Source organism: Bombina bombina, chromosome 3 (genome assembly GCF_027579735.1).
Source record: "Bombina bombina isolate aBomBom1 chromosome 3, aBomBom1.pri, whole genome shotgun sequence".
NCBI classification, from domain to species: Eukaryota; Metazoa; Chordata; class Amphibia; order Anura; family Bombinatoridae; genus Bombina; species Bombina bombina.
Genome location: NC_069501.1, coordinates 76,567,898 through 76,595,416, shown reverse-complemented (window position 1 = coordinate 76,595,416; position 27,519 = coordinate 76,567,898). Strand labels below are relative to the sequence as shown.

The window sequence follows — 27,519 nt, the reverse complement described above, 5'->3', positions numbered from 1 at the left end:
TGCCCGGATAGGATGAAGACTTCTGCCGGTCCAGATGTCCTCTTCTGCCCCATCGGATGACCAGTGGTGGCCGGCTGGGTGAAGACGGCTCAAGGTAGGGTGATCTTCAATGGGGTAGTGTTAGTTTTTTTTAAGGGGGGATCGGGTGGGTTTTAGAGTAGGGGTGTGTGGGTGGAGGGTTGTAATGTTGGGGGGTATTGTATTTCTTTTTTTTACAGGTAAAAGAGCTGATTACTTTGGGGCAATGCCCCGCAAAAAGCCCTTTTAAGGGCTGATAAAAGAGCTGATTACTTTGGGGCAATGCCCCGCAAAAGGCCCTTTTAAGGGCTATTTGTAATTTAGTATAGGGTAGGGCTTTTTATTATTTTGGGGGGCTTTTTTATTTTATTAGGGGGCTTAGATTAGGTGTAATTAGTTTAAACTTCTTGTAATTTGTTTTATTTTCTGTAATTTAGTGTTTATTTTTTTTCGTAATTTAGTGTTTTTTTTTTTTTTTAATTTAGTTTATTGTATTTAATTGTAATTAATTGTAGGTAGTTTAGGTAATTAGTTTAATTATAGTGTAGTGTTAGGTGTAATTGTAACTTAGGTTAGGATTTATTTTACAGGTAATTTTGTACTTATTTTAGCTAGATAGTTATTAAATAGTTAATAACTATTTAATAACTATTCTACCTAGTTAAAATAAATACAAAGTTGCCAGTAAAATAAAAATAAATCATAAGATAGCTACAATGTAACTATTAGTTATATTGTAGCTATCTGATGGTTTATTTTACAGGTATTTAGTTTTAAATAGGAATAATGTATTTAATTGTAGTTATTTTATTTTGATGTATTTAAATTATATTTAAATTAGGGAGGTGTTAGGGTTAGACTTAGGTTTAGGGGTTAATAACTTTATTACAGCAGTGGCGACGTTGGTGGTGGCAGATTAGGGGTTAATAAATGTAAGTAGGTGTCGGCGATGTTAGGGCAGGCAGATTAGGTGTTAATAAAAATTAACTAATGTTTGCGAGGCGGGAATGCGGCGGTTTAGGGGTTAATACATTTATTAAAGTATCGGCGATGTCCGGTCGGCAGATTAGGGGTTAATAAGTGTAGTTAGGTTGCGGCGGCATTAGGGGTGGCAGATTAGGGGTTAAAAATATAATGTAGGTGTCGGCGATGTTAGGGGCAGCAGATTAGGGGTTCATAAGTATAATGTAGGTGGCGGCGATGTCTGGTCGGCAGATTAGGGGTTAAAAATATTTATTATAGTGTTTGCGATGTTGGTGGGCCTCGGTTTAGGGGTTAATAGGTAGTTTATGGGTGTTAGTGTACTTGTTAGCACTTTAGTTAAGAGCTTTATGTTCCGGCGTTAGCCCATAAAACTCTTAACTACTGACTTTTAAATGACTTAGAAGTCTTGCCAGGAGAGGGTCTACCGCTCACTTCTTCCAAGACTTGTAATACCGGCGTTAGGCAAATCCCATAGAAAAGATAGGATACGCAATTGACGTAAGGGGATTTGCGGTAGCCTCGAGTCGCGGAAGAAAAGTGAGCTGTGAGCCTCTACCTGCCAAACTTGTAATACCAGCGTTAGAAAAAATGCAGCGTTGGGACCTCTCAACGCTGTTGTGGTACCAGACCATCCTCTCTTTTAGATACATCTTTAGAGTGTAAGACTCACTATGGGTTGGATTACGAATGGAGTAATATTTTGCACTCCCGCTCGAGCTTTAACTTCACTAGACGTAAGCGTTTTGTGCGTATTGGGTTGCGCTCAAATTTATGAGTTGAAAGTAAAAAGTTAGCATGTGAGCCAGAATTTGAATATTGCAAATGCGTTACCATTTTCTCTCATAGACTTCAATGGAGCATAACAACTGCAAAAAAACAAAACACCCATACTCACGCAATAACCTGATCACGTTTACTCAAGTGCACTAAACGCAACATTACCATGTTAATGTGAGTGTAACTGTACTGTGTATTTTTGATGTGTTTTGTGCAACTTTTTTGTCTTTTTTTTTTTTTTTTTTTTTTTTTTTTTAAATTTTTATTTTATATTCAGACAAAATACAATAGATAAAGAAACATAAGTGACAACAACAAAAAAAACAAAAAAAACAATCGCTTAATGTTAATACAAAAGATCTATAGAGAAGCTTAAGGAGACTGGAATTACTCCAGTATACGTTCCCTTTTAAGAGCCTATCGACTCTATAAAACTTTACACAAATTTCCTGACAAAAGGGCACTTACTACCACCATCCAGTACACAGTCACCCGACATTGACAATATGAAGGGGGAAAAAAAAAAAAAAAAAAAAAAGAAAAAAAAGAAAAGGGGGAAATTACCTAAAAACCCTCCTATCCCCCCTGCCCCGTCTCCCCATACACCCCGCCCTACTGTCCTAACCCCTTAGATTTGATTTATATGTTTAAATTCTTCCCAATGGGAACGTATCACCTGAAAGACCTCTTCTCTATTCGATCTAAGATATGTGTATTCTTCCAACAACAGTACCTCGTTAATTCTAGTGTTTAGCATTTCCTCATCCGGGACATTTGTTTTTTTCCAATTTCTGGCCAGTAAAGATTTAAATCCATTTAGTACATACATTATTAATTTGGCTCTTGTTTTGCATAAGCCTTTGATGGGTTTGTTTAATAGAGCTGTGTATATATCCAACTCTAAGTCTTCCTTCCCACTCAACTTCTGAATATATCCTGTAATTAATTCCCACATACTTTTTACCCTGGGACAATCCCACCATATATGTTGCATACTACCCACTCCACCACATCCTCTCCAACAATGGTTGGAAGCATTAGGATATATGCTATGTAGTCTGGCTGGCGTTAGGTACCATCTGGTAAGTATCTTGTAATTTAATTCCTGGATATTAGAGGATGAGGAGGATCTAGCTACATTAATGCATATAGACCGCCAATCTGAATCTTCTATTTGTCGTCCTGTCTCTAATTCCCATTTTTGCATATAGCTAAGTTTTATAAAATCTGTTGAATTATTAAGAAGTTTATAACTGTATGAAACAGTTCTCCTAATTGGAGTTTCCTTATAGCATATTTTTTCAAAATTGGTCAGTTGTCTGACCAATTTTTCTTTCTCTGAATGAAGTGCTACGAAGTTTTGTAGTTGTAAATACTTTAACCAATTGCCGAAAGTGCCATTGGCTAAGTTCAGCAGCTCCTGTTGGGGTTTGAGTTTCCCATTATCTATAAATTGGCATATCAGTGTAGATTGAATTAAGTTCAGTGGGCTAGAATGACTAGCTATATGCCCACCCTGAAACTCCACGTTATTAGTAATCGGGAGGAGAGGTGAAGGAGTAGATGAAATATAAGGATGCTCTGTTATAATTTTCCCCCAAGTTAAGAAAATATGCTTAATCATCGGAAACTGCATGATTTTTACAGGTCTACCTTTAATTGATGACCATATTAATTTATTCATTGGTTGAAATGCTATAATGTTATTTTCTAACTGTACCCACGCTTTATTCTTGTAATTTATATGCCAATCTAAAATCCTTTGTAGAGTAATTGCTCTATGATAGTTTCTAATATTTGGTATCCCTAGCCCCCCTTCTGATCTTGACTTGTAAAGTATAGAAGCTCTAATTCTTGGTTTAGTTTGGTTCCAAATAAAAGAATTTATAGTTTTTTGGAGATTGAGACAATAAGTATAGGGGATATTAATGGGAATAGTCTGAAACAAATATAAAATACGTGGGAGGATATTCATTTTAACAGTGTGTATACGACCTAGCCATGATATCATTTTGGATCTCCATGCACTGAGATCTGATTGGATTTTAGCAGCTAACATTGAATAGTTTTCCGCAAAAAGGCGTGTGTCGTCAGCTGACAGTTGAACCCCTAGATATTTTAAGGACGAATCTTTCCAGGCATATGTACTGCCCGCCTTACACTCGTGGTAATCTCTTGGTGAAATTACAAGTTTAAGTGCTTCCGATTTATTCTTATTAATAAGAAAATTTGAATAGCTTCCGAATTCCTGCAGTATCTGGTCTAATTTTTTAATAGACCTGACAGGGTCTGATATTGTGAGTAACACGTCATCCGCGTATAATGATATCTTAAATTCTTGAACCCCTATTTTTATGCCAGTAATATTTACGTCTGAGCGGATTTTTGCAGCTAAAATCTCCATAGAAAGGACGAATAATAACGGGGACAGGGGACAGCCCTGTCTCGTTCCATTTGAAATCTTAAAGGACTCTGAAAGTACTCCATTAATTTTTATTTTAGCCGATGGTAATGCATAAAGATGGAAAATACGTTGTATAATTTTTTCCCCAAAACCAAATTTACTAAGTGTTAAACGTAAAAAAGACCAGTCTAGCCGGTCAAAAGCCTTTTCTGCGTCTAGTGAAAGCATGACCGCCGGGATCTTATGTATTTTAACATACTTTATTAAATATAGAGCCTTGATGGTATTGTCTCTTGCTTCTCTGCGTGGTACGAAACCTACTTGATCTATATTTATAATTTCGGGTAATATTTTATTAATTCTATTTGCTATGAGTTTGGCATAAATTTTAACATCATTATTCAATAAAGAAATAGGTCTGTAACTTGCTGGTATTTTGGGATCTTTACCTGGTTTATGTAAGACTATAATCTTTGCTTCAAGCATTTCTTTTGCTAAGAGAGGTTCTGCACTCGTTGAATTAAAGTATAGTAAAAGTTTTGGGGCCAGAATCTCACTAAATGTTTTATAATAAATAGAGGTAAATCCATCTATTCCTGGACTTTTCCCTAAAGCGAATGTTTTGATGGTCTGTATAATCTCCTGTAGGGAGAAGGGTTTTTTTTGAGAGTCCGTTATAGAAGGAATCTTTGTTTTATTAATGTATTTAGCTTTATCTGATAAAAAATTTGTATCTTCTTTTTGTGTATCCAGATTATATAGTTGTTGATAATAGCTCTGAAACACATTAGCGATGTCCTGGCTCCCTACCTTAAGGGTCCCCGTCCTGTCTATTATTTTAGACACATATGTTTGTAGTGTTCTTTTTTTTAACGCTCGAGCTAATAGTCTACCGGCTTTATTACCACCGTTAAAAAATACCTTTTTAAGCTGTAACGCTCTATGTTGCACTCCCTTCTCCAGGAAGCCATTCAAATTTTCCCGTTCTTTTTTAAGAGAGTCTGTTAATTGTTTATTATTTGGTTCCCTCTTATGTTTATATTCCGCCCTGGAGAGTGTCTCTAATAGGCGTGCGTATTGTTCTCTATTTTGTCTATTTAGTCTAGATTTGTATTTTATGAATTCACCCCTTATTACCGCTTTATGAGCGACCCACCACGTACTAGGAGAGGTATCTTCTATGGTATTATTTTCGAAATAGGATTCTATGGATTTTAAAATGGACTGTCTTATTTGAAGGTCTTTTAAAAGGTTATCATCTAGACGCCATTGGTAAGGAACTATTGGTTTTTGGGGCCAACATAGCTGCATAGATACAAGAGAATGGTCTGACCAGGTGATATTATGTATTTTGGCCTCTTGGACTAATATATAACTGTTTTGGTCAATCCAAAAGTAGTCTATGCGTGTATAAGATTTTTGGGGTGGGGAGTAATAAGTATAGTCTCTGATAGATGGATGAAGTGTCCTCCATACATCTATTAATGACAGAGAAAAAAGATTTGACTTAACTGAGTTAATAATATGTTTAGAAATATTACTTTTAAATTTAGAGCAATCCTCCCTGGGCTCCATTGGAATATTAAAATCACCCCCCATAATTAAGGTGCCTTTTTGTATATCTAATATCCGATTGTGTATCTTCTTAAAGAATAGTTTCTGCCCTCTATTTGGGGCATAAATGTTTACTAATGTAACTGGTCTATTGTACAATAAACCCACCAAACAGATAAATCTCCCTTCTTCATCCTTATCCATCTGGGTAAGTTGAAATGGGGAGTCTCTATGAAATAATATACAGACTCCATTTTTCTTTAAGTTGTTGGAGCTCTGATATATATTGGGATAATAGTTATTTGAAAAATTGGGTACTTTATTTCTATTAAAATGGGATTCTTGTACAAAAATGATGTCTCCCTTTTCTTTAAGAAAGCTATGAAGGGCTTTATTACGTTTCTGCGGGCTATTCAGCCCCTTAGCATTTTGAGATAATAGGCAAATCTTTCTTTTATCTAACTTCATTCTTTAAACAAATGCACAAGTCCAAAAAAGGAATGCGCATAAAAAAAGCTGAAAAAGAGGGGTGCCGGGGAGGCAGGGGCAGGGCAGGAAAAGAAGGAGGAAAAGAAAAAAAAAAAAAAAAAAAAAAAAAAAAAAAAAGAAAAAAAAAAGAAGGGGGGGGGGGGGGGAAGGGAAGGGGGAACACACACATCCATACATGATCCATTCATAACCTATCCAAAACAAAATGTTGGGGAAAATTAAACCGACAGATGGGTTTTCCCCTTTTGGCAAATATGCAAAAAAATATTCCTAATTAAAAATGTTCTATGTCCCTATAATACCCCCTATTAATTAGAGCCTACTGATCCCTGCCCTTTCATACAAGAGGGCCAGCCTGGCGACTCCCTACCAAATTTCTTATTATAACTAATCCGGGTAAATATAATTTTCTTGAATAACCAGATCTACCACTATCTCAACTCAACCAATATACTATGTTAGTAAAAAAAAAAAAAAAAAAAAAAAAAAAAAAAAAATACATTCTACTTCACTTTTATAGCAATGTGGCACCCAGGTTATAAAATTATGAACTAAATTCCGCCCCAAAAAAATACTCCTTAAAACCGTGTTCCAAAAAAAAAAAAAAAAAAAAAAAAAAGTGCACAGTACAGAAAATAGTTTTTTAAACCACCCAACTTTGTGCAGATACCATAGTGCCCCTCCCCACCCCCCCTACGAGGAAAGAGGTGGAGGAAGGCCATCTTTAAATACAAAACTATGTGCAATATATAACTCATAAAATTAACGTGAAACCTAAGTGAAAGGAAAAGAGGGGGGGGGAGATAATATAAAAATTGTTTGATAACATTGTGCTACCCGTGAGTGACCATTTTAAACATACCGCTAACATATCTACATCTGGGCAAAGATACAAGTCCCTTAACCCGTGTAAGTGATTTCTATTAGACAGGGTTTTTTGTGTCGGTGCCTTAGTGCCCCTCCCCACCTCCAAGAAACCAAGGGGGGGAAGAGGAGAAAAAAAAAAAAAAAAAAAAGAAAAAAAAATTACATTCTATCTCACTTTTATACATCACCTAACAAAGCACCCAAGTTTTAAAATTGTGAACTGAATATCAGCCTATAAAAATACCCCTTAAAAATATAATGTGAGAAGAGGAAGAAAAAAAAAAAAAAAAATTTTTTTCTTCTTCTTCTCCTCCCCTCCTTCTCCCCTTGTGCAAATACCATAATGCCCCTCCCCACCCCACCTCTAGGGGAAAAGGTGGAGGGGGGGCATCTTTAAATACGAAATTATGTGCAATATATTAATCATTTATAATTAACGTGAAACCAAAGAGAAAAAAAAAAAAAAAAAAAAAAAAAAAAAGGGGGGAAATAAAGTTACTTTGCATTATTGTGCTATCCATATGAAACCATTTTAAACATACCCCCAATAAACCTATTTCTAATAAACAAGAGAGAAGAGGAAAAGGAAAATTCTATAAAACAAAATTTTGTGTTCATACTCTAATGTTCCTCCCTATCCCCGCCTCCAAGGGGCGAGGAGAGGGAGGGAACCTACAAAAAAGCATATATAGAGAAAAAAAAAAACATTGAACACCGCATTTATCCCTTCTCCTGACAAAACTCCCCCCTGATGTGATTTACTATCGTGACATTTTTGTAAAAAAAAAAAAAAAAAAAAAAAAAAAAAAAAATATGGGAAAAAAAAAAAAAAACCCCACCCCCCCCTAAGTTAAAACCCAGGGGGGGGATACATGGTATGGTTATTCAGAATAATTGGTAGCAAGCTTGTCTCTTTCTGTCATCACATGTTAGAGTTTGGAGATGTCCCTATACAGTTATTAAGAATTAACTCTTCCCGAGTATTAGGCTTTTCCAGCAGCTTTCTCCTAACTGGGACTTTTATCCATTGTGGGCCCCTTAGTCTCTGTGTTACACTTATATTGGATGGATTGATAATCTCCCCTCTCTCTTGATTGTTGGAACTGTCTGATACAGGAGTACTGATTCCTAAAGTGTCACAGAAAGTTTTGAGGTCTTGTAACGATTTTAGGGTCGCAGACTTCCCATCCACTGTGGCTCTTAGGCCAAAGGGGAATCCCCATCTATAGGGAATTTTTAGATCATTAAGGTGCAAGGTGAGAAATCTGAGTTCTTTTCTTTTTTGTAAAGTCCTTGGGCTGATATCAGTGAAAATTTGAATGTGATGGCCTTCAAACGTAATATTTTGATGTTGTCTTGTCGCTTGTAAAATGGCCTCTTTGTCTTTAAAGTGTGCAAATTTAATTATTACGTCTCTGGGAGGTTCACCCTTATTATATCTGGGCTTTAAAGCTCTATGGCACCTTTCTAGAGTCTTATCTGAGTAATTTTCCATCCCTGTTAGGGTAGTGAAGAATTTTAGCAGGAATTTTTCAAGGTTTACTGGGGGTATGTCTTCTGGTATTCCCCTAATCCTTAGGTTAGACCTCCTCTGCCTATTCTCCATCTCCTCTAGCTGATTTTGTAGGGATGTTATAGCTTCACCTTGCTGATGGATCTGAAGAGACATGGTGTCTATATGGTTAACCCATACTTCTTTGTCTTCCTCCAGTTGGGCTACTCTGCTCCCTATCTCCCCTATGTCTCTTTTAATTGCGCTGAATTCATTTTTAATGCATAATTTCACTTGATTGAGTTCCTCCAGCAGAGTTTGAATATCTGCTTTTGTAGGTAGACTTTGCAGATCAGCTTTCGTTAAAGGGGGTATAATTAATTCGGGAGAACTCATAGAAGTATTAGGTGAGGCCCGTTCTATTGATTGATTCAGTGAGGAAGATTCGGTGGCTTTAAAAAAGGAATCTACCTTTGAAACATGAGTTGACTTAGATTTCCCATTTTTATCCTGTTTAGCTGTTCTCTTTGAGGTCATTCTGAACCCTTATTATTATCTGTCTCCTGGGAAGCTGAGGGTGTATGGGACCCTTTTACCTAAGGCTTAAAATACTATAAGCAATTTAGGTTTTATCCCTCTGTGCTGGAATTTTAGCAGGTTGGAGGCATACTGGCTCTAATGTGTTAACACATATATAGGTTCTGCTGAGTTTAATAGAGGAGTTTTTTAAACAATCTTATATGTTCCCTTCTATAGACCTCTCTGTTGCCTGTAATGTCTCAAATTTACAATAGTTGAGGCAGCCAAGTTTTTAAATTGTCCCAGTAGGGGGGAAACCAGGGGAAGAGAAAAACACATGGGGGGAGAAAAAAAGAAAAAGACCTTTACCTTTCTTCTCTTTACTTCCTTACTCTCTTCCTCTTCTCCCCCTCCTCCTGCCCCCCCTCCTCTGGGGACAGGTAGATGAGAGATGTACCTCCTCTGCAGCTTTGGTGGCCCCCTTAGGCTTTTATCTGCCTTAGTGCCGCTCTGCTTATTTGTAATCCAAAAGTAAACAATGAGAGGGCCCCTCGCTGGTCCTGAGCCTGTAAAGATGTAACAGGATTTTCCTCCGTGGGTTATCCTCTTGGCTGTGATGCCACTGTCTGTCTGTGCTGAGGGTCTCAGTGTCCGCTGCTCCTCGTTATATAAATCCGTATCCCCCCTGCTACCTACTCTCTTTCATAGGTAGCACGGAACAAATGCTTACTTGAAGGGATGTATACTATTTTATCTCCGTGCTGCTGTGCATGCGGTGTGACTCAGGGACTACCTTTTCCAGGTTCCCCAATTGCTAGAGAGAGAGCTGTGTGATAGGCAATGGTGAGGTCTCGATTCTTCCGACTTCTCTCTTGTACTACCCAGCAGCTGCAGAAGATTATGCCTCTCTCTCCTTCCTCGTGAGCGAGGCTCTCTCTACTCCCCTCTTTCTCCTGCAGCAAGGAGGAGAGCCGGTTACTTTACCAGGGGGAAATCCTGCCTGTCCACAAGTGCAGTTCTTTATGTGCGGCTTCTAACTCAGTGTGGTAGCCACAGGTAGCGAAGATTGTAAGCGGATTGACCTCTCCGCCTCCTATAGTGTACCTCCGGGCTCAATCCCCTCCTCCTCCTGCAGCGTTTCACCGGGCTACTTCGAGAGTGGTATACCTTCAGGTCTTGCCCTTCACTGGGGTGATAGCTGTATCGGGGTTGCCGGTAAAGTCATGCTCACAAAAGTACTCCCGCATACAGCAAAGAACGCTCCCGTCAGCATAGGCTGCACCTCGCTCCTTCCACTGTGCAAAGCACTTTCTGCTTCTTTCCTCCTCCTACTGCTTTGGAACCAAGGAGGATTATCGAATACCTTGCACAGGTGTAGGTCCTGCCTACCCACAGGTGCGTTTCGTTGTATACAAGTTCTGTTTGTAATCCTTTTTACAGCTTACGGGTCACAGAGTTTATAAACTGGGGTTTAGCTAATTTGACATATACTGAAAAACCTTAAATTAGGACATAGAAAGGCTTTTTAAATTGCCAAATAGAGGACGGTTAAGCAGGAGCTCTAAAGGTGTGCGGCCATTCTCAACCTCGGCCGGCTCCTCCCCCTCAACTTTTTTGTCTTATGTAACAGTTTACCAGAGCTATAAAGTCACGCTAACCAGATGCACATTAAATTAGATTGTGCTTAAGCAAACATTTTCACCTCGCCACAAAATGCAGGCGTAGTAAGCCTTACGCTGAGTATTGGAGCCCCGTAACTCCCTAAACTGCCTGCAAAATAAAACCTAACACCTAACGCATGCGCAATGTCTATCTACCTGTCAACCGCAATCCCCTGCCGCAATCCCTAATAAAGTGCTTAACCCCTAAACCGCCGCTCCCGGACCCCGCCATCACCTACATTAAATGTCTAACCCCCTAATGTGATCCCCCTACACCGCCGCCACCTACATTATATATCTAACCCCCTAATGTGAGCCCTCTACACCGCCTCCACCTATATTATATATCTAACCCCCTAATGTGAGCCCTCTACACCGCCGCCACCTATATTATATATCTAACCCCCTAATGTGAGCCCTCTACACCGCCACCACCTATATTATATATCTAACCCCCTAATGTGAGCCCTCTACACCGCCGCCACCTCTATTAAAATTATTAACCCCTAATGTAATCCCCCTACACCGCCGCCACCTCTATTAAAATTATTAACCCCTAATCTAATCCCCCTACACCGCCGCCACCTATAATAAATGTATTACCCCCTAAAATACTAAAGTGTCCCTACACTGCATTGCCCCAAAGTAATCAGCTCTATTATCAGCCCTTAAAAGGGCCTTTTGCGGGGCATTGCACCAAAGTAATCAGCTCTTTTACCTGTAATCTGACCCCACTACACCGCCGCCACCTATATTAAATATATTAACCCATAATCTAATCCCCCTACACCGCCGCCACCTATATTAAATATATTAACCCCTAATCTAATCCCCCTACACCGCCGACACCTATATTAAATATATTAACCCCTAATCTAATTCCCCTACACCGCCGCCACCTATATTAAATATATTAACCCCTAATCTGACCCCCCCTACACCACCGCCACCTATATTAACTATATTAACCCTAATTATATTAGTGTTAATAAAGTTACTATAGTTATTATATTATATATATTAACTATATTAACACTATCTAACCCTAACACCCCTAACTTAATTATTATTGCAATAAATCTAAATAATATTAATATTATTAACTAAAATATTCCTATTTAAAACTAAATACTTACCTATAAAATAAACCCTAAGATAGCTACAATATAATTAATAATTACATTGTAGCTATTTTAGGGTTTATATTTATTTTACAGGTAACTTGGTATTTATTTTAACTAGGTACAATAGCTATTAAATAGTTAATAACTATTTAATAGCTACCTAGTTAAAATAATTACCAATTTACCTGTAAAATAAATCCTAACCTAAGTTACAAATACACCTACACTATCAATAAATTAATTAAATAAACTACAATTATCTAAACTAAAATATAATTAAATACACTAAACTAAATTACAAAAAAAACAAACACTAAATTACAAAAAATAAAAAAAGATTACAAGAATTTTAAGCTAATTACACCTAATCTAAGCCCCCTAATAAAATAACAAAGCCCCCCAAAATAAAAAAATGTCCCTACCCGGGGGACTTCCGGGCGGCGGCCATCTTTGGACGCAAAACTGTCGGCTGCTCACATCTTCCTGCTGTGATAACTAAATATCGCCAGAAAAAGTCATCTTTGGGGCTTCAAACTGCTGGATTCAGGATTATCATGGGTTCAGCTCTCATTTGATACCCCCACCTCTAGGATTCTGTGGCACTTAAGGTTACCGGAGCTTTTCAAAGGCTGAGGCCTTCTCAAAACCCCCCCAGTGACTTTCCTAAGGGCAATCACTGTCGCGCAGCCCACACTGTCGGCTGCTCAATACCTCCTTACAAAGGAGCCTTTGGACACTACTAACCACTAATTCAGCAAACATGGATATGCGGGTCCTTGGAGAGCTGGAGAGCCTACTGCAATACCATCTCACTCAATTTGAAGAAAGCCTTGGTAAATCTCCACAAGCGGTCACCCAAGAAACCTCACGCGCCAGAATTATTTCAGGGATGCTGGCAAGTACTTCTGAGGCGAAAACAGCTAGCCTACCTCCTAACCGCTTACTACATGGGTCTCTGATGAAAGCGGACTATCCAGCCTCAGACCCGACTAGTACAAGCGCTATCCTCTACTATGCTGCACCAACTATAGAAAATGCAATAGATGCGATCCCTAACCTAGCTGCACCCACAACCAAAGCAATCATAGCAGGCTGTATCAGCGCAGATCTCTCCTCTGGCATATCAGCGGCCGAAGGGGAACTAATCATAGACACCTACACCCCGCAGGACTCCATTTACCTCCCAGTTGTGGAAACAATCTGGATTCCGGTAAGACCCTGGGTGAAATATGTCAGACCTCAACCAGTGACGATGAGTATTACTAACCTTACTAGTCTTTACGCTCACATCACGGAGAGAGACGTCAGACACAACATAACAGACTATATGATGGCAATAACTGGCTTTATAGTCTCTGCCACCGGCCCTGTGCTTCCAGAAGCCCTTAGAGATTGCGGCCCAATCCTCAGCCCTGGCTACGCAGCACAGCCGACTCCTGGAGACATGCCATAAACGGCTTACAGACAGGTGCTGTCTCCCCTCTCAGCCGTGGAAACCGGGCTGGCTCATGCGGCAACGTGAAAGACTATAGGACTGGCGTGGGCTAAGATAAACAGTGTTTGACCAGCAGAGACTGTCTTGCTCCGTTTGTGGGACATTGCACAGACTATGCTCGGACTATCCCTCAGTTAGTTGCGGGAGCTATTGGCAGACTGAAGCGCCTTACTTGAGTCATTGCTTTGTTTGCGAGTGGAGAGAGACTTAACAGTTTATAGTTTTTTAAATCACCACTTGCTCTTGCTCTCTTTTGGATTTGTTTTGTTTTTATTTAACTCTGTAATGTGTGTCTAGCTTAATACTATATTCAGGCTCCCTTATATATAAGGCTAACGTTATGTACTCTTAGTATGTATAAACTTGCTATTATAGGACAGCTATAGATGCATCTAACTAACAATAGTAGCCGCTAGTTTTACTTAAGATGGCTTAACCCCTAGAGTTGATTGGTGCCGCAGAACACATGTGGGTATCCCATGGTCAGGATATTACTACCCTCGCTGATTCCAGGCTGTTGCCCCTAACATTATAATAAGAGGTCTCAGTGCTCCAGCATAAACGTAGGGGTAATTTTTAGGATGTATGTATATGTCACTTATTAGCTGACTCTTTATTTCCTGGTCTCATAATATCATCTAGAGCTGGTCTCTCTGATTTATATGTTAACTCACAAATGTTATATCTCACGCTTTGAATCTATGTTGATTAACTATGCTGACCTTGATATACATAATGGTAACACACATATTGGATTTAAGGGGGGGGGGTTTCTTATTGCCCTATGTTACTTGGGTTTGAGGTGTTTTTACTTGCCAGGGATTCCCCTAATTTTGGAAGTCATTTTAGGCATTCGAAGGCGCAATTCCCTTACATAATGTCCCTATAATGTGATAGATGAATGTCAGACCCTATATGCTTGCTTCCATGAGTTCAGAGTTATTAGAAGCATGGCTCCGACTTCTCCTAGGTTCAGGCATAGTGTACTACGTAAACAATGAAACGTGGAGTCTGTAGAATGTATCCCTACTAAAGACTGCTCCCCAGAAGTAAGATGGCAGCTATTGATATTCCTTCCCTTATTATATGATTGGGTTAAAATGTGCCCTATAAGGGTTATAGCTTCACCTGTTTTTATACACTATCTATGGTTATTGAAAAACCTATGTGCAATTATGCTTGCTTGGAACTAGTAATTTTTTTCCTTTAATTCACTATATAGAACAATCCCATCCCATCACGCTACCCTGCTATAGGTCACACAGAGGGCAATATCTTATTCTGTGCAGTCTGGAAAAATTCAAGGACCTGTCATAAAAGAGGAGATTTTTGATGATGTAAATGGGCTCAGAATATTCACCCCTTGTCTCTATTTAGATTTATCTTGGTCCCTACACCTGTATTACTATTATGTCAGTTACTTTTAAACGCCTTGCTTTCACAATATATTTAGTTTAACCTGGAATAAGAGTTAGTGGTTTGCTGCGTTAGGCCCCATGGTGCTTGAAATATACGGGTTATCCTTTGATACAACATGGTATGTGATACTCTTCTAAGCCCAAGAATATATATTCTCCTAGTTGATCTACCCCCATAGAATCTTTCTGTTATAACTTAGTTCAAAGACCTATTATTGAGACCTAATATCGTCATAGGAGATATATATCATAACAGATTCATAAGTCACAAAACAAGAAAACTGAGGTTTATGTCGAGACCCAAGAGTGGTCTCATTTTAATCATAAATGTCTTCTGCAAATTATCTTCTCTCCCATAGTTCTGCAAGGCTCAAAAGTGGCCTTTCGTTTTAGTTAGAAGACAGGTAGTTTTGTTGGCAAGCTTTATGTTTTCTTTTTACAGTTTTTCAATTCTCTCATGTGCTATATGTATTTTATATAATGTATAATGGTTTTTCTGCATTGAAACGAACTTCTGTATTGACTTAACTGCTATTATATATATGTATGCCGTGCTTGGAACCTCAATAAAAATTAATTAAAAAAAAAATATATATATTAAAAAAATAAAAAATAAAATTGAACACTGTTAGTACAATAAAAGATGTAAAATAAAGAACAACCAGAGATGTTAGATAAAAAAAAAATAAAAAAAAAAATGTCCCTACCCTAAACTACATTACAAAAAGTAATCAGCTCTATTACCAGCCCTTAAAAGGGCCTTTTGTGGGGCATTGCCCCAAAGTAATCAGCTCTTTTACCTGTGGAAAAAAAGAACAGCCCCCCCCCATTACAACCCACCATCCACACACCCCTACTCTAAAACCCACCCTATCCCCCCTTAAAAAACCTAAGTCTAACCCCCAAGTGGTCCTTACCTGTCCTGAAGACCGGCGGAGAAGGTCCTTTTCCAGGAGGAGAACTGAAGACCGGAGCCATGGAGCGTGGAGGATCCTCTTCATACGATCGCCGCCGTACACTGAATAGCAATTCAAGGTACGTGATTAAAAATGGCGTCCCTTGAATTCCTATTGGCTAATTTGAGCCTTCAAATTCAAATCAGCCAATCGGATGAAAGCTACTTTAATTCTATTGGCTGATTTGAATAGCCAATAGAATAAGAGCTACTGTAATTATATTGGCTGATTAGAATAGCCAATAGAATTACAGTAGCTCTTGTTCTATTGGCTATTCAAATCAGCCAATAGAATTAAAGTAGCTTTCATCCGATTGGCTGATTTGAATTTGAAGGCTCAAATCAGCCAATAGGAATTCAAGGGATGCCATTTTTAATCGCGTACCTTGAATTCCTATTCAGTGTACGGCGGCGATCGTATGAAGAGGATCCTCCACGCTCCATGGCTCTGGTCTTCAGTTCCAGCGTCGCCGATCTTCAGTTCCTGCATCGCTGGTCTTCAGTTCCAGAGAGGACGGTCTTCAGCTCCACGGTCATCGGTCTTCAACTCCTCCGCTCCGCGCCGGCTGGTTCCTGGAAGAAGAAGAGGTCTCAGCCTGGAAGAAGACTTCTCTGCCTGGAACAGGACCTTCTCCGCCAGTCTTCAGGACAGGTAAGGACCACTTGGGGGTTAGACTTAGGTTTTTTTAAGGGGGGATAGTGTGGGTTTTAGAGTAGGGGTGTGTGGGTGGTGGGTTGTAATGGGGGGGGTTGTTCTTTTTTTCCACAGGTAAAAGAGCTGATTACTTTGGGGCAATGCCCCACAAAAGGCCCTTTTAAGGGCTGGTAATAGAGCTGATTACTTGTTGTAATTTAGTTTAGGGTAGGGACATTTTTTATTTTGGGGGGCTTTGTTATTTTATTAGGGGGCTTAGATAAGGTGTAATTAGCTTAAAATTCTTGTAATCTTTTTTTATTTTTTGTAATTTAGTGGTTTTTTTTTTGTAATTTAGTTTAGTGTATTTAATTATATTTTAGTTTAGATAATTGTAGTTTATTTAATTAATTTATTGATAGTGTAGGTGTATTTGTAACTTAGGTTAGGATTTATTTTACAGGTAAATTGGTAATTATTTTAACTAGGTAGCTATTAAATAGTTATTAACTATTTAATAGCTATTGTACCTAGTTAAAATAAATACCAAGTTACATGTAAAATAAATATAAACCCTAAAATAGCTACAATGTAATTATTAATTATATTGTAGCTATCTTAGGGTTTATTTTATAGGTAAGTATTTAGTTTTAAATAGGACTATTTTAGTTAATAATATTAATATTATTTAGATTTATTGCAATAATAATTAAGTTAGGGGAGTTAGGGTTAGATAGGGTTAATATAGTTAATATATATAATATAATAACTACATTAACTATATTAACCCTAAGATAATTAGGGTTAATATAGTTAATATAGGTGGCGGCGGTGTAGGGGGGTCAGATTAGGGGTTAATATATTTAATATAGGTGGCGGCGGTGTAGGGGGATTAGATTAGGGGTTAATATATTTAATATAGGTGGCGGTGGTGTAGTGGGGTCAGATTACAGGTAAAAGAGCTGATTACTTTTGGGCAATGCCCCGCAAAAGGCCCTTTTAAGGGCTGTTAATAGAGCCGATTACTTTGGGGCAATGCAGTGTAGGGACACTTTAGTATTTTAGGGGGTAATACATTTATTATAGGTGTCGGCGGTGTAGCGGGATTAGATTAGGGGTTAATAATTTTAATAGAGGTGGCGGCGGTGTAAGGGGGTCAGATTAGGGGGTAATACATATAATGTAGGTGGCGGCGGGGTAGGAGGCTCACATTAGGGGTTAATATAGTTAAAATAGGTGGCGGCGGTGTAGGGGGATCATATTAGGGGGTAATATAGTTAATGTAGCTGGCGGCGGGGTAGGGGGCTCACATTAGGAGTATACGTGTCGGGCTATGTTTGGGAGGCATGTTAGACAGTAACGGGAGATTTAGTAGTTTAGTCAGTTTTTTTATGCGGCGGTAGTTTCTAAAGTGCCGTAAGTCACTGGCGACTCCAGAAATTTGTACTTACGCAGATTTCTGGACATCGCTAGTTTGTCAGACTTACGGCACTTTAGTAACTGCCGGCGCCGTATATGAGACGGGCGGCGTAGGTTTCCACGATTGCACCGAAATCTGCGCCGTATATCGGATTGCGCCCCAAGTTTGCTTTTATTTTAATATGTGCACTATTTCCTTTGCATGCAAAGTATAGAAAAATACCCCATATTGCTTGTGCGCTACAGTTAGCGCGCCACTCCTAATCTAGCTGCATATCAGCAGACTCAACATAAAAAATGACATGCTACAATATGTTTACAGACTATGGGGCCGATTTATCAAAGGCTGAATGGCCCCTGATGCCCCTGTGTCCGTGCGAAACAGCAGTTATGAAGCAGAAGTCTTAAGACCGCTGCTCCTTAACTAGTCCGCCTGCTCTGAGGCTGCGGACATCAATCTACCTGATCTCATACGATCGGTCTGATTGACACCCCCTGCTAGCGGCCAATTGTGCAATGATAAATGCCGACAGCAATTTAACAGCAGAGTTAAACTTGTTCTGTTTGGGATAGAGCAGAACATTTGAAAAACTTTCCAATTAACTTAAATTATAAAATTGACTTTGTTCTCATATTCTTTTTAAAACACAGCTCTTTCCATGAGATGATATCTAGGATCTATCTCAGGAGCATGCACATGTCTTAAAGGGACCTGCAAGTCATAATTTAACTTTGTAATTTACTTGTAAAATTCTCTTTAACTCCGTTATTGAAGAGCATACCTAGATAGAATCAGGATTGTGCATGTGCTCAGAACACTATACAGCAGCAGTGTTTATAACATTTTTTTTAACAATCTTACACATTGTTAAGCTATGGCAGCAATGTTTGCAACAATACATAAGTAATTTCTGGTAAGTATTTTTATGATTGGGATGATTAGGGTTAATTGAGGGGCATTTAAATAGTGACTTTGACATCTACTTATCAAGCCGTCAACTTACTTGCATTCGATGGCACCAATACGCTCGCCTAAGTTCGCCTAACATCGCTGCCGCGGACCAGAATATGTTCTCCAAAGTTACCAAAAAATCGGTCAAAAAGCTGCGCACCAAGTACGGGGCGATGAGCAGCGGACTGTTGTTAACTGACAGTCATTGATCTCGCTTCTATTCAGCTTTTTTCCAGCTTTATTGGTATCCTGTAACTAAACACCGCCACTATACTAAACTGTTTTACCCCTAAACCGCCGCTCACAGACCCGCCGCAACTAAATAAAGTGTTTAACCCCTAAAATGCCGCTCCCGGAGCCTACCGCCACCTTCATCATACTTATTAACCCCTAATCTGCCGCTCCCTACACCGCCGCCACCTAAATTATGTTATTAACCCCTAATCTGCCCCCCCTACACCGCCGCCACCTTCATAACACTTATTAACCCCTAATCTGCCGTCCCCAACGTCGCCGCCACTACATTAAATTTATTAACCCCTAAACCTAAGTCTAACCCTAACCCTAACACCCCCTAACTTAAATAAAATTTAAATAAATCTAAATTAAATTACTATCAATAACTAAATAATTCAAATTTAAAACTAAATACTTACCCCGCAAAAGGCCCTTTTAAGGGCTATTTGTAATTTAGTGTAGGGTAGGGCTTTGTTTATTTTGGGGGGGATTTTTTATTTTGTTAGGGGGATTAGATTAGGTGTAATTAGTTTAAAAATCTTGTAATTTGTTTATTATTTTCTGTAATTTAGTTTTTTTTTTGTACTTTAGATAATCTTATTTAATTGTATTTAATTGTATTTACTTTAGGGAATATATTTAATTATAGTGTAGTGTTAGGTGTAAATGTAACTTAGGTTAGGTTTAATTTTACAGGTAGTTTTGCATTTATTTTAACTAGGTAGTTATTAAATAGTTAATAACTATTTACTAACTATTCTACCTAGTTAAAATAAATATAAACTTGCCTGTAAGTATAATGAAGGTGGCGTCGTTGTAGGGGGCAGCAGATTAGGGGTTAATAAGTATAATGTAGGTGGCGGCGGTGTAGGGGCGGCAGATTAGGGGTTAACAAATTTAACGTAGGTGGCAGCGGTGTAGGGGGCAGCAGATTAGGGGTGTTTAGACTCGGGGTACATGTTAGGGTGTTAGGTGTAAACATTACCATAGGAATCAATGGGATATGGGGCAGCAGCGAACATAAGCTTTCGCTGCTTTCAGACTCCCATTGATTCCTATGGTATCCGCCGGCGAGCATACCTGGTAGGTATTTGATAACTAGCAAAAGTAGTCAGATAGTGCAGAATTTGCATTCGAAACATCTGTAGTGACGTAAGTATCGATCTGTGTCGGACTGAGACCGGCGGATCGTATGTTACGTCACAAAATTCTACTTTTGCCGATCTGTAGGGTTTGATAACTAAGGGGAATCAGGCTCGCCACAAATACGCTGCGGAATTCCAGCGTATTTGCGGTTGACGGCTTGATAAGTAGATGCCTTTATCTGTATTTAGCAAGATTTTTAATAGGTTTATTATTTTGTTAACTGTGGGGGACATCTGGACATCATCTGGCTGTTAGGCACAATTGATTAAATCACTGCTCTATAGCTTTAAAGGACCAGTCAACACATTAGATTTGCATAATCAACAAATGCAAGATAACAAGACAATGCAATAGCACTTAGTCTGAACTTCAAATGAGTAGTAGATTTTTTTATAACAAATTTAAAAGTTATGTATATTTCCACTCCCCTTGTACCATGTGATAGCAATCAGCCAATCACAAATGCATATACGTATGGTCTGTGAATTCTTGCACATGCTCAGTAGGATCTTGTGACTCAAAAAATGTAAATATAAAAGACTGTGCACATTTTTTTTAATGGAAGTAAATTGGAAAGTTGTTTAAAATTACATGCTGTATCTGAATCATGAAAATTTAATTTAACCTGAGTGTCCCTTTAAGGTCAGACACACACCGGCAGCTGGCCATAGTGTTAAGTCATCAGACGATGCCTAAATGTAGTGTCAGATTTACTGAAAGGTGAATGTAGCTATCAGATGCATGCTCAAAACCTGCAACTGATATTTATAAAGCAGCAGTTTAAACTGCTGCTTCCTATACCCTTTCCAACTACTTAGAGTTGGTGGATGAATGTCACCCCGGGCTGATTAACAAGCCCTGCATGCAATTGGTTGGGGAAGTGCATGGGAACAAATGCATCTCACGATTTGCTTTTGCGGTCGGACAGGTTACTGAGGAATTTTGTCAGTATTTATTCGTTGTCTTACAATTTTGGGGTGCATTCATTTGGATATTCGTAACGAGCACAAGCATAGAAGCGCTATTGATTTCATTTGAGCGTAGCAATTTGTATATTTAGTAGGTATTTTATTAGTTATTTAGGTTTTTATTTTGCTTTATGGCTACTTACCAGAGTTAGATATTGCAACAGATCTGTTTTGTGGGTGTGCAAACGTTGGGTGTGAGACCACACAGGTGACTTCAGTGACATTGGGATACTTTGGTCTGTAAGTGCTGATTATTGTCCAGGACTTATCCGGCTGTAGAACTTTATCTGTAGTGATTAAACCGTCTGATTCTGGGATCCAGGTGATCTTTGCAGCTGGATACCCCCCAATAGCCTCACAGTGAGCAGTTCCATCTCTTTTACTCTTCAAGGTCACACAAGGCTGAACTGAAAGGGCAACAACATTGTGTAAAAGCATAAATATATTTTACCTGTAATTCATCGTTAAATTACCATTCTAATACAACAATTAAAGGTACAGAGAACTCTGCGAACATTGCGTATATTAACCAGCACTATTCAAACTTGTTAAAAATATTTGTTTGTTAAAGTTAATACTGACTATTTTGTTTTGGAAGCTAAAATAAAGTTTACCTGTGCCTTGAGGCCTATTTGCTCACTGGCTGATAAGCAGATTGTCAGCTGCTTTACTCAGTAGTGATGCATCTCACAAGCATAAAACAATTATTTTTTCTCAGTACAGGAAGTCAGTTTTACAAAAAACTGTAATACATTTTAAAATACACTTGTTTAGATGAAACATAGAAAACAATATTTCTGTGACCTTTAACTACTATTCTGCCAGATTACGAGTTTTGCGTTATGAGCGGCTCAGTAATAACTTGCAAGTTATTTCCACCGCTCACCTCCCTATAGCGCTGCTATTACAGGTTTGCAAAATCCCGGCATTAGCAGGCAATATGGCAGCGTTGAGCTCCATACCACGCCCAAATACCAGCACTGCTTTGAGCTGGTTTTCGTGCTCGTGCACGATTTCCCCATAGACAACAATGGGGAGAGCCAGCTAAAAAAAAGCCTAACACCTGCAATAAAGGAGCGTAAAGCTCCGTAATGCAGCCCCCGACATCGCCACCACCTACATTACACTTATTAACCCCTAATCTGCTGCCCCCAATGTCACCGCCACCTACCTACACTTATTAACCCCTAATCTGCCACCCCCAATGTCGTCACCACCTAACTACACTTATTAACCCCATAATTTGCCGCCCCAACATACTAAAGTTATTAACCCCTAAACCTAACCCTAAGTCTAACCCTAACCCTAACACCCACTAACTTTAACATAATTAAAATAAATCTAAATAAAAACTACTATTAATAACTAAATAATACCTATTTAAAAATAAATACATACTTACCTATAAAATAAACCCTAAGCTAGCTACAATATAACTAATAGTTACATTGTAGCTATCTTAGGTTTTATTTTTTATTTCACATCTAAGAGTGTTTTTTTATTTTAACTAGGTAGACTAGTTAGTAAATAGTTATTAACTATTTACTAACTACCTAGCTAAAATAAATACAAATTTACCTGTAAAATAAAACCTAACCTGTCTTACACTAACACCTAACATTACACTACAATTAAATCAATTACATTAATTAAATACAATTAACTAAATTACAAAAAAATAAACACTAAATTACACAAAATAAAAAAGGAATGATCAAATATTTAAACTAATTACACCTAATCTAATAGCCCTATCAAAATAAAAAAAAAAAACAAATAAAAAAAAAGCCCTAGCCTAAACTAAACTACCAATAGCCTTTAAAAGGGCCTTTTGCGGGGCATTGCCCCAAAGAAATCAGCTCTTTTACCTGTAAAAAAAAATACAAACACCCATCAACAGTAAAACCCACCACCCACACAATCAAACCCCCCAAATAAAATCCTATCTAAAAAATCTAAACTCCCCATTGCCCTGAAAAGGGAATTTGGATGGGCATTACCCTTAAAAGGGCATTTAGCTATTTTCCATTGCCCAAAGTCCCTAAGTTAAAAATAAAACCCACCCAATAAACCCTTAAAAAACCTAACACTAACCCCCGAAGATCCACTTACAGTTTTTGAAGACCGGACATCCATCCTCATCAAGCCGGGAGAAGTCTTCATCCACTTATTAACCCCTAATCTGGTAAAAGAGCTGATTGTTTTGGGGCAATGCCCCGCAAAAGGCCCTTTTAAGGGCTATTGGCAGTTTAGTTTAGGCTAGGGGTTTTTTATTTCGGGGGGGGGATTTTTTATTTTGATAGGGCTATTAGATTAGGTGTAATTAGTTTAAATATTTGATAATTCCTTTTTTATTTTGTGTAATTTAGTGTTTATTTTTTTGTAATTTAGTTAATTGTATTTAATTAATGTAATTGATTTAATTGTAGTGTAATGTTAGGTGTTAGTGTAAGACAGGTTAGGTTTTATTTTACAGGCAAATTTGTATTTATTTTAACTAGGTAGCTAGTAAATAGTTAATAACTATTTACTAACTAGTCTACCTAGTTAAAATAAATACAAACTTGCCTGTGAAATAAAAATAAAACCTAAGATAGCTACAATGTAACTATTAGTTATATTGTAGCTTGCTTAGGGTTTATTTTACAGGTAAGTATTCATTTTTAAATAGGAATTATTTAGTTAATGATAGTAATTTTTATTTAGATTTATTTTAATTATATTAAAGTTAGGGTTAGACTTAGGGATAGGTTTAGGGGTTAATAACTTTAGTATAGTGGCGGCGGTGATGTTGGGGGTAGCAGATTAGGGGTTAATAATATTTAACTAGTGTTTGCAATGCGGGAGTGTGGTGGTTTAGGGGTTATTATAATGGCCGCGATGTCCAGAGCGGCAGATTAGGGGTAAATCATTTTATTTTAGTGTTTGCGATGCGGCAGGGCCTCGGTTTAGGGGTTAATAGGTAGTTTATGGGTGTTAGTGTACTTTGTAACACTTTAGTTATGAGTTTTATTCTACAATTTTGTAACGTAAAACTCATAACGACTGACTTTAGATGGCAGTACGAATCTTGACAGTTTAGGCTGTATCGCTCACTTTTTGGCCTCCCAAGCAAAACTCGTAATACCGGCGCTATGGAAGTCCCATTGAAAAAGGACTTTTTGAAAGGTGCGGTAGTTACTTTGCGTTACGGCCAAAAAAGTGTGTGGTACAGCTATACCTGCAAAAATCGTAATAGCAGCGGTAGAGAAAAAGCAGCGTTATGAGGCTTTTTCACTCATAACGCAAAACTCGTAATCTAGCCGATTGTTTGTTAGGAATCATATGCATTTTGCTTTATTGTTCCCTTTTTAACTATAGGAAAAGGAAAAAGAAAAGTGTCTTTGCTATTTAAAAGAGCATTGTATGAAAATTCAAATAATGCAATTGATTTGAATATAGTCAATTGTGTTTTACAGCTCCTGATAGGCCATCAACATTGGAAAGATCAAAATACAGGCGGTAACACAATTCTTATATTGGAAAATATTGAGATAGGGATCAGATATTGAAGAAGTCATCCATACAATATAAGAACAGCATTGACTTATGCGATTAGAATCTACCCAATCACGTTATCAACTAAATATATACAACAAAACGGACACATCAAATCCAACAGCTAAAAGGGCTTTAGCGCTACAGAATCTGTTGGCGCTCTACAAATAACCGATAATAATAATAATTGGATAAACACTGAACACCCACAGATTAACAGATAACACTCATTCGCCTAGATTTAGAGTTTGGCGGTAGCCGTCAAAACCAGCGTTAGGGGGTCCTAACGCTGGTTTTTACCGCCCGCTGGTATTTAGAGTCAGTCATTAAAGGGTCTAACGCTCACTTTGCAGCCGCGACTTTTCCATACCGCAGATCCCCTTACGTCATTTGCGTATCCTATCTTTTCAATGGGATCTTTCTAACGCCGGTATTTAGAGTCAAGGCTGAAGTGAGCGTTAGAAATCTAACGACAAAACTCCAGCCGCAGAAAAAAAACAGGAGTTAAGAGCTTTTTGGGCTAACGCCGGTTCATAAAGCTCTTAACTACTGTGCTCTAAAGTACACTAACACCGATAAACTACCTATGTACCCCTAAACCGAGGCCCCCCCACATCGCCGCCACTCGATTAATTTTTTTTAACCCCTAATCTGCCGACCGCACACCGCCGCCACCTACGTTATACTTATGTACCCCTAATCTGCAGCCCCTAACACCGCCGACCCCTATATTATATTTATTAACCCCTAATCTGCCCCCCACAACGTCGAAGCCAGCTACCTACAATAATTAACCCCTAATCTGCCGACCAGACCTCACCGCTATTAACCCCTAAAGCTAAGTCTAACCCTAACACTAACACCCCCCTAAGTTAAATATAATTTAAATCTAACGAAAAAAACTAACTCTTATTAAATAAATTATTCCTATTTAAAGCTAAATACTTACCTGTAAAATAAACCCTAATATAGCTACAATATAACGAATAATTATATTGTAGCTATTTTAGGATTAATATTTATTTTACAGGCAACTTTGTAATTATTTTAACCAGGTACAATAGCTATTAAATAGTTAAGAACTATTTAATAGCTACCTAGTTAAAATAATTACAAAATTACCTGTAAAATAAATCCTAACCTAAGTTACAATTAAACCTAACACTACACTATCAATAAATTAATTAAATACAATACCTACAAATAAATACAATTAAATAAACTAACTAAAGTACAAAAAATAAAAAATAACTAAGTTACAAAAATTAAAAAAATATTTACAAACATTAGAAAAATATTACAACAATTTTAAACTAATTACACCTACTCTAAGCCCCCTAATAAAATAACAAAGCCCCCCAAAATAAAAAATGCCCTACCCTATTCTAAATGAAAAAAGTTCAAAGCTTTTTTACCTTACCAGCCCTGAAAAGGGCCTTTTACGGGGCATGCCCCAAATAATTCATCTCTTTTGCCTGTAAAAAAAACACATACAATACCCCCCCCAACATTACAACCCACCACCCACATACCCCTAATCTAACCCAAACCCCCCTTAAATAAACCTAACACTAAGCCCCTGAAGATCTCCCTACCTTGTATTCACCACACCGGGTTCACCGATCGGTCCAGAAGAGCCTCCGATGTCTTCATCCAAGCCCAAGCGGGGGCTGAAGAGTGACGTCCATCCTCCGGCTGAAGTCTTGATCCAAGCGGCAAATGAAGAAGTCCATCTTCGGGAAGAAATCTTCATCCTATACGGGCAGAAGAGGACATCCGGACCGGCAAACATCCTCATCCAAGCCGCATCTTCTATGTTGCTCCATCCGATGACGAGCGGCTGATCTTGAAGACCTCCGGCGAGGATCCATCCTCTTCATTCGACGTCCAACTGAAGAATGAAGGTTCCTTTAAGGGACGTCATCCAAGATGGTGTCTCTCGAATTCCGATTGGCTGATAGGATTCTATCAGCCAATCGGAATTAAGGTAGGAAAATTCTGATTGGCTGATGGAATCAGCCAATCAGATTCAAGTTCAATCCGATTGGCTGATCCAATCAGCCAATCAGACTGAGCTCGCATTTTATTGACTGTTCCGATCAGCCAATAGAATGCGAGCTCAATCTTATTGGCTGATTTTTCCTACCTTAATTCCGATTGGCTGATATAATCCTATCAGCCAATCAGAATTCGAGGGACGCCATCTTGGATGACGTCCCTTAAAGGAACCTTCATTCTTCAGTTGGACGTCGAACGAAGAGGATGGATCTGCGGCGGAGGTCTTCAAGATCAGCCGCTCGTCATCGGATGGAACAACATAGAAGATGCGGCTTGGATGAAGATATTTGCCGGTCCGGATGTCCTCTTCTACCCGGATAGGATGAAGATTTCTTCCCGAAGATGGACTTCTTCATTTGCCGCTTGGATCAAGACTTCAGCCGGAGGATGGACGTCACTCTTCAGCCCCCGCTTGGGCTTGAATGAAGACATCGGAGGCTCTTCTGGACCGATTGGTGAACCCGGTGTGGTGAATACAAGGTAGGGAGATCTTCAGGGGCTTAGTGTTAGGTTTATTTAAGGGGGGTTTGGGTTAGATTAGGGGTATGTGGGTGGTGGGTTGTAATGTTGGGGGGGGGGGTATTGTATGTGGTTTTTTTACAGGCAAAAGAGCTGAATTATTTGGGGCATGCCCCACAAATGGCCCTTTTCAGGGCTGGTAAGGTAAAAGAGCTTTGAACTTTTTTAATTTAGAATAGGGTAGGGCATTTTTTTATTTTGGGGGGCTTTGTTATTTTATTAGGGGGCTTAGAGTAGGTGTAATTAGTTTAAAATTGTTGTAATATATTTCGAATGTTTGTAAATATTTTTT

General features: G+C 38.5%; 1 protein-coding gene across 3 annotated transcripts in view; it reads right to left on the bottom strand.

The window, feature by feature from the left end:
• LOC128652888 (cell surface glycoprotein CD200 receptor 1-A) overlaps positions 1 to 27,519 on the bottom strand; it is a 173,574-nt gene that overhangs the window by 47,378 nt on the left and 98,677 nt on the right. For all 3 annotated transcript variants that reach the window (XM_053705878.1, XM_053705877.1, XM_053705876.1), the window contains exon 3: positions 21,257 to 21,520. In XM_053705878.1, the coding sequence (XP_053561853.1) occupies positions 21,257 to 21,520 (264 nt within the window). The remainder of the gene's footprint in view (positions 1 to 21,256; positions 21,521 to 27,519) is intronic.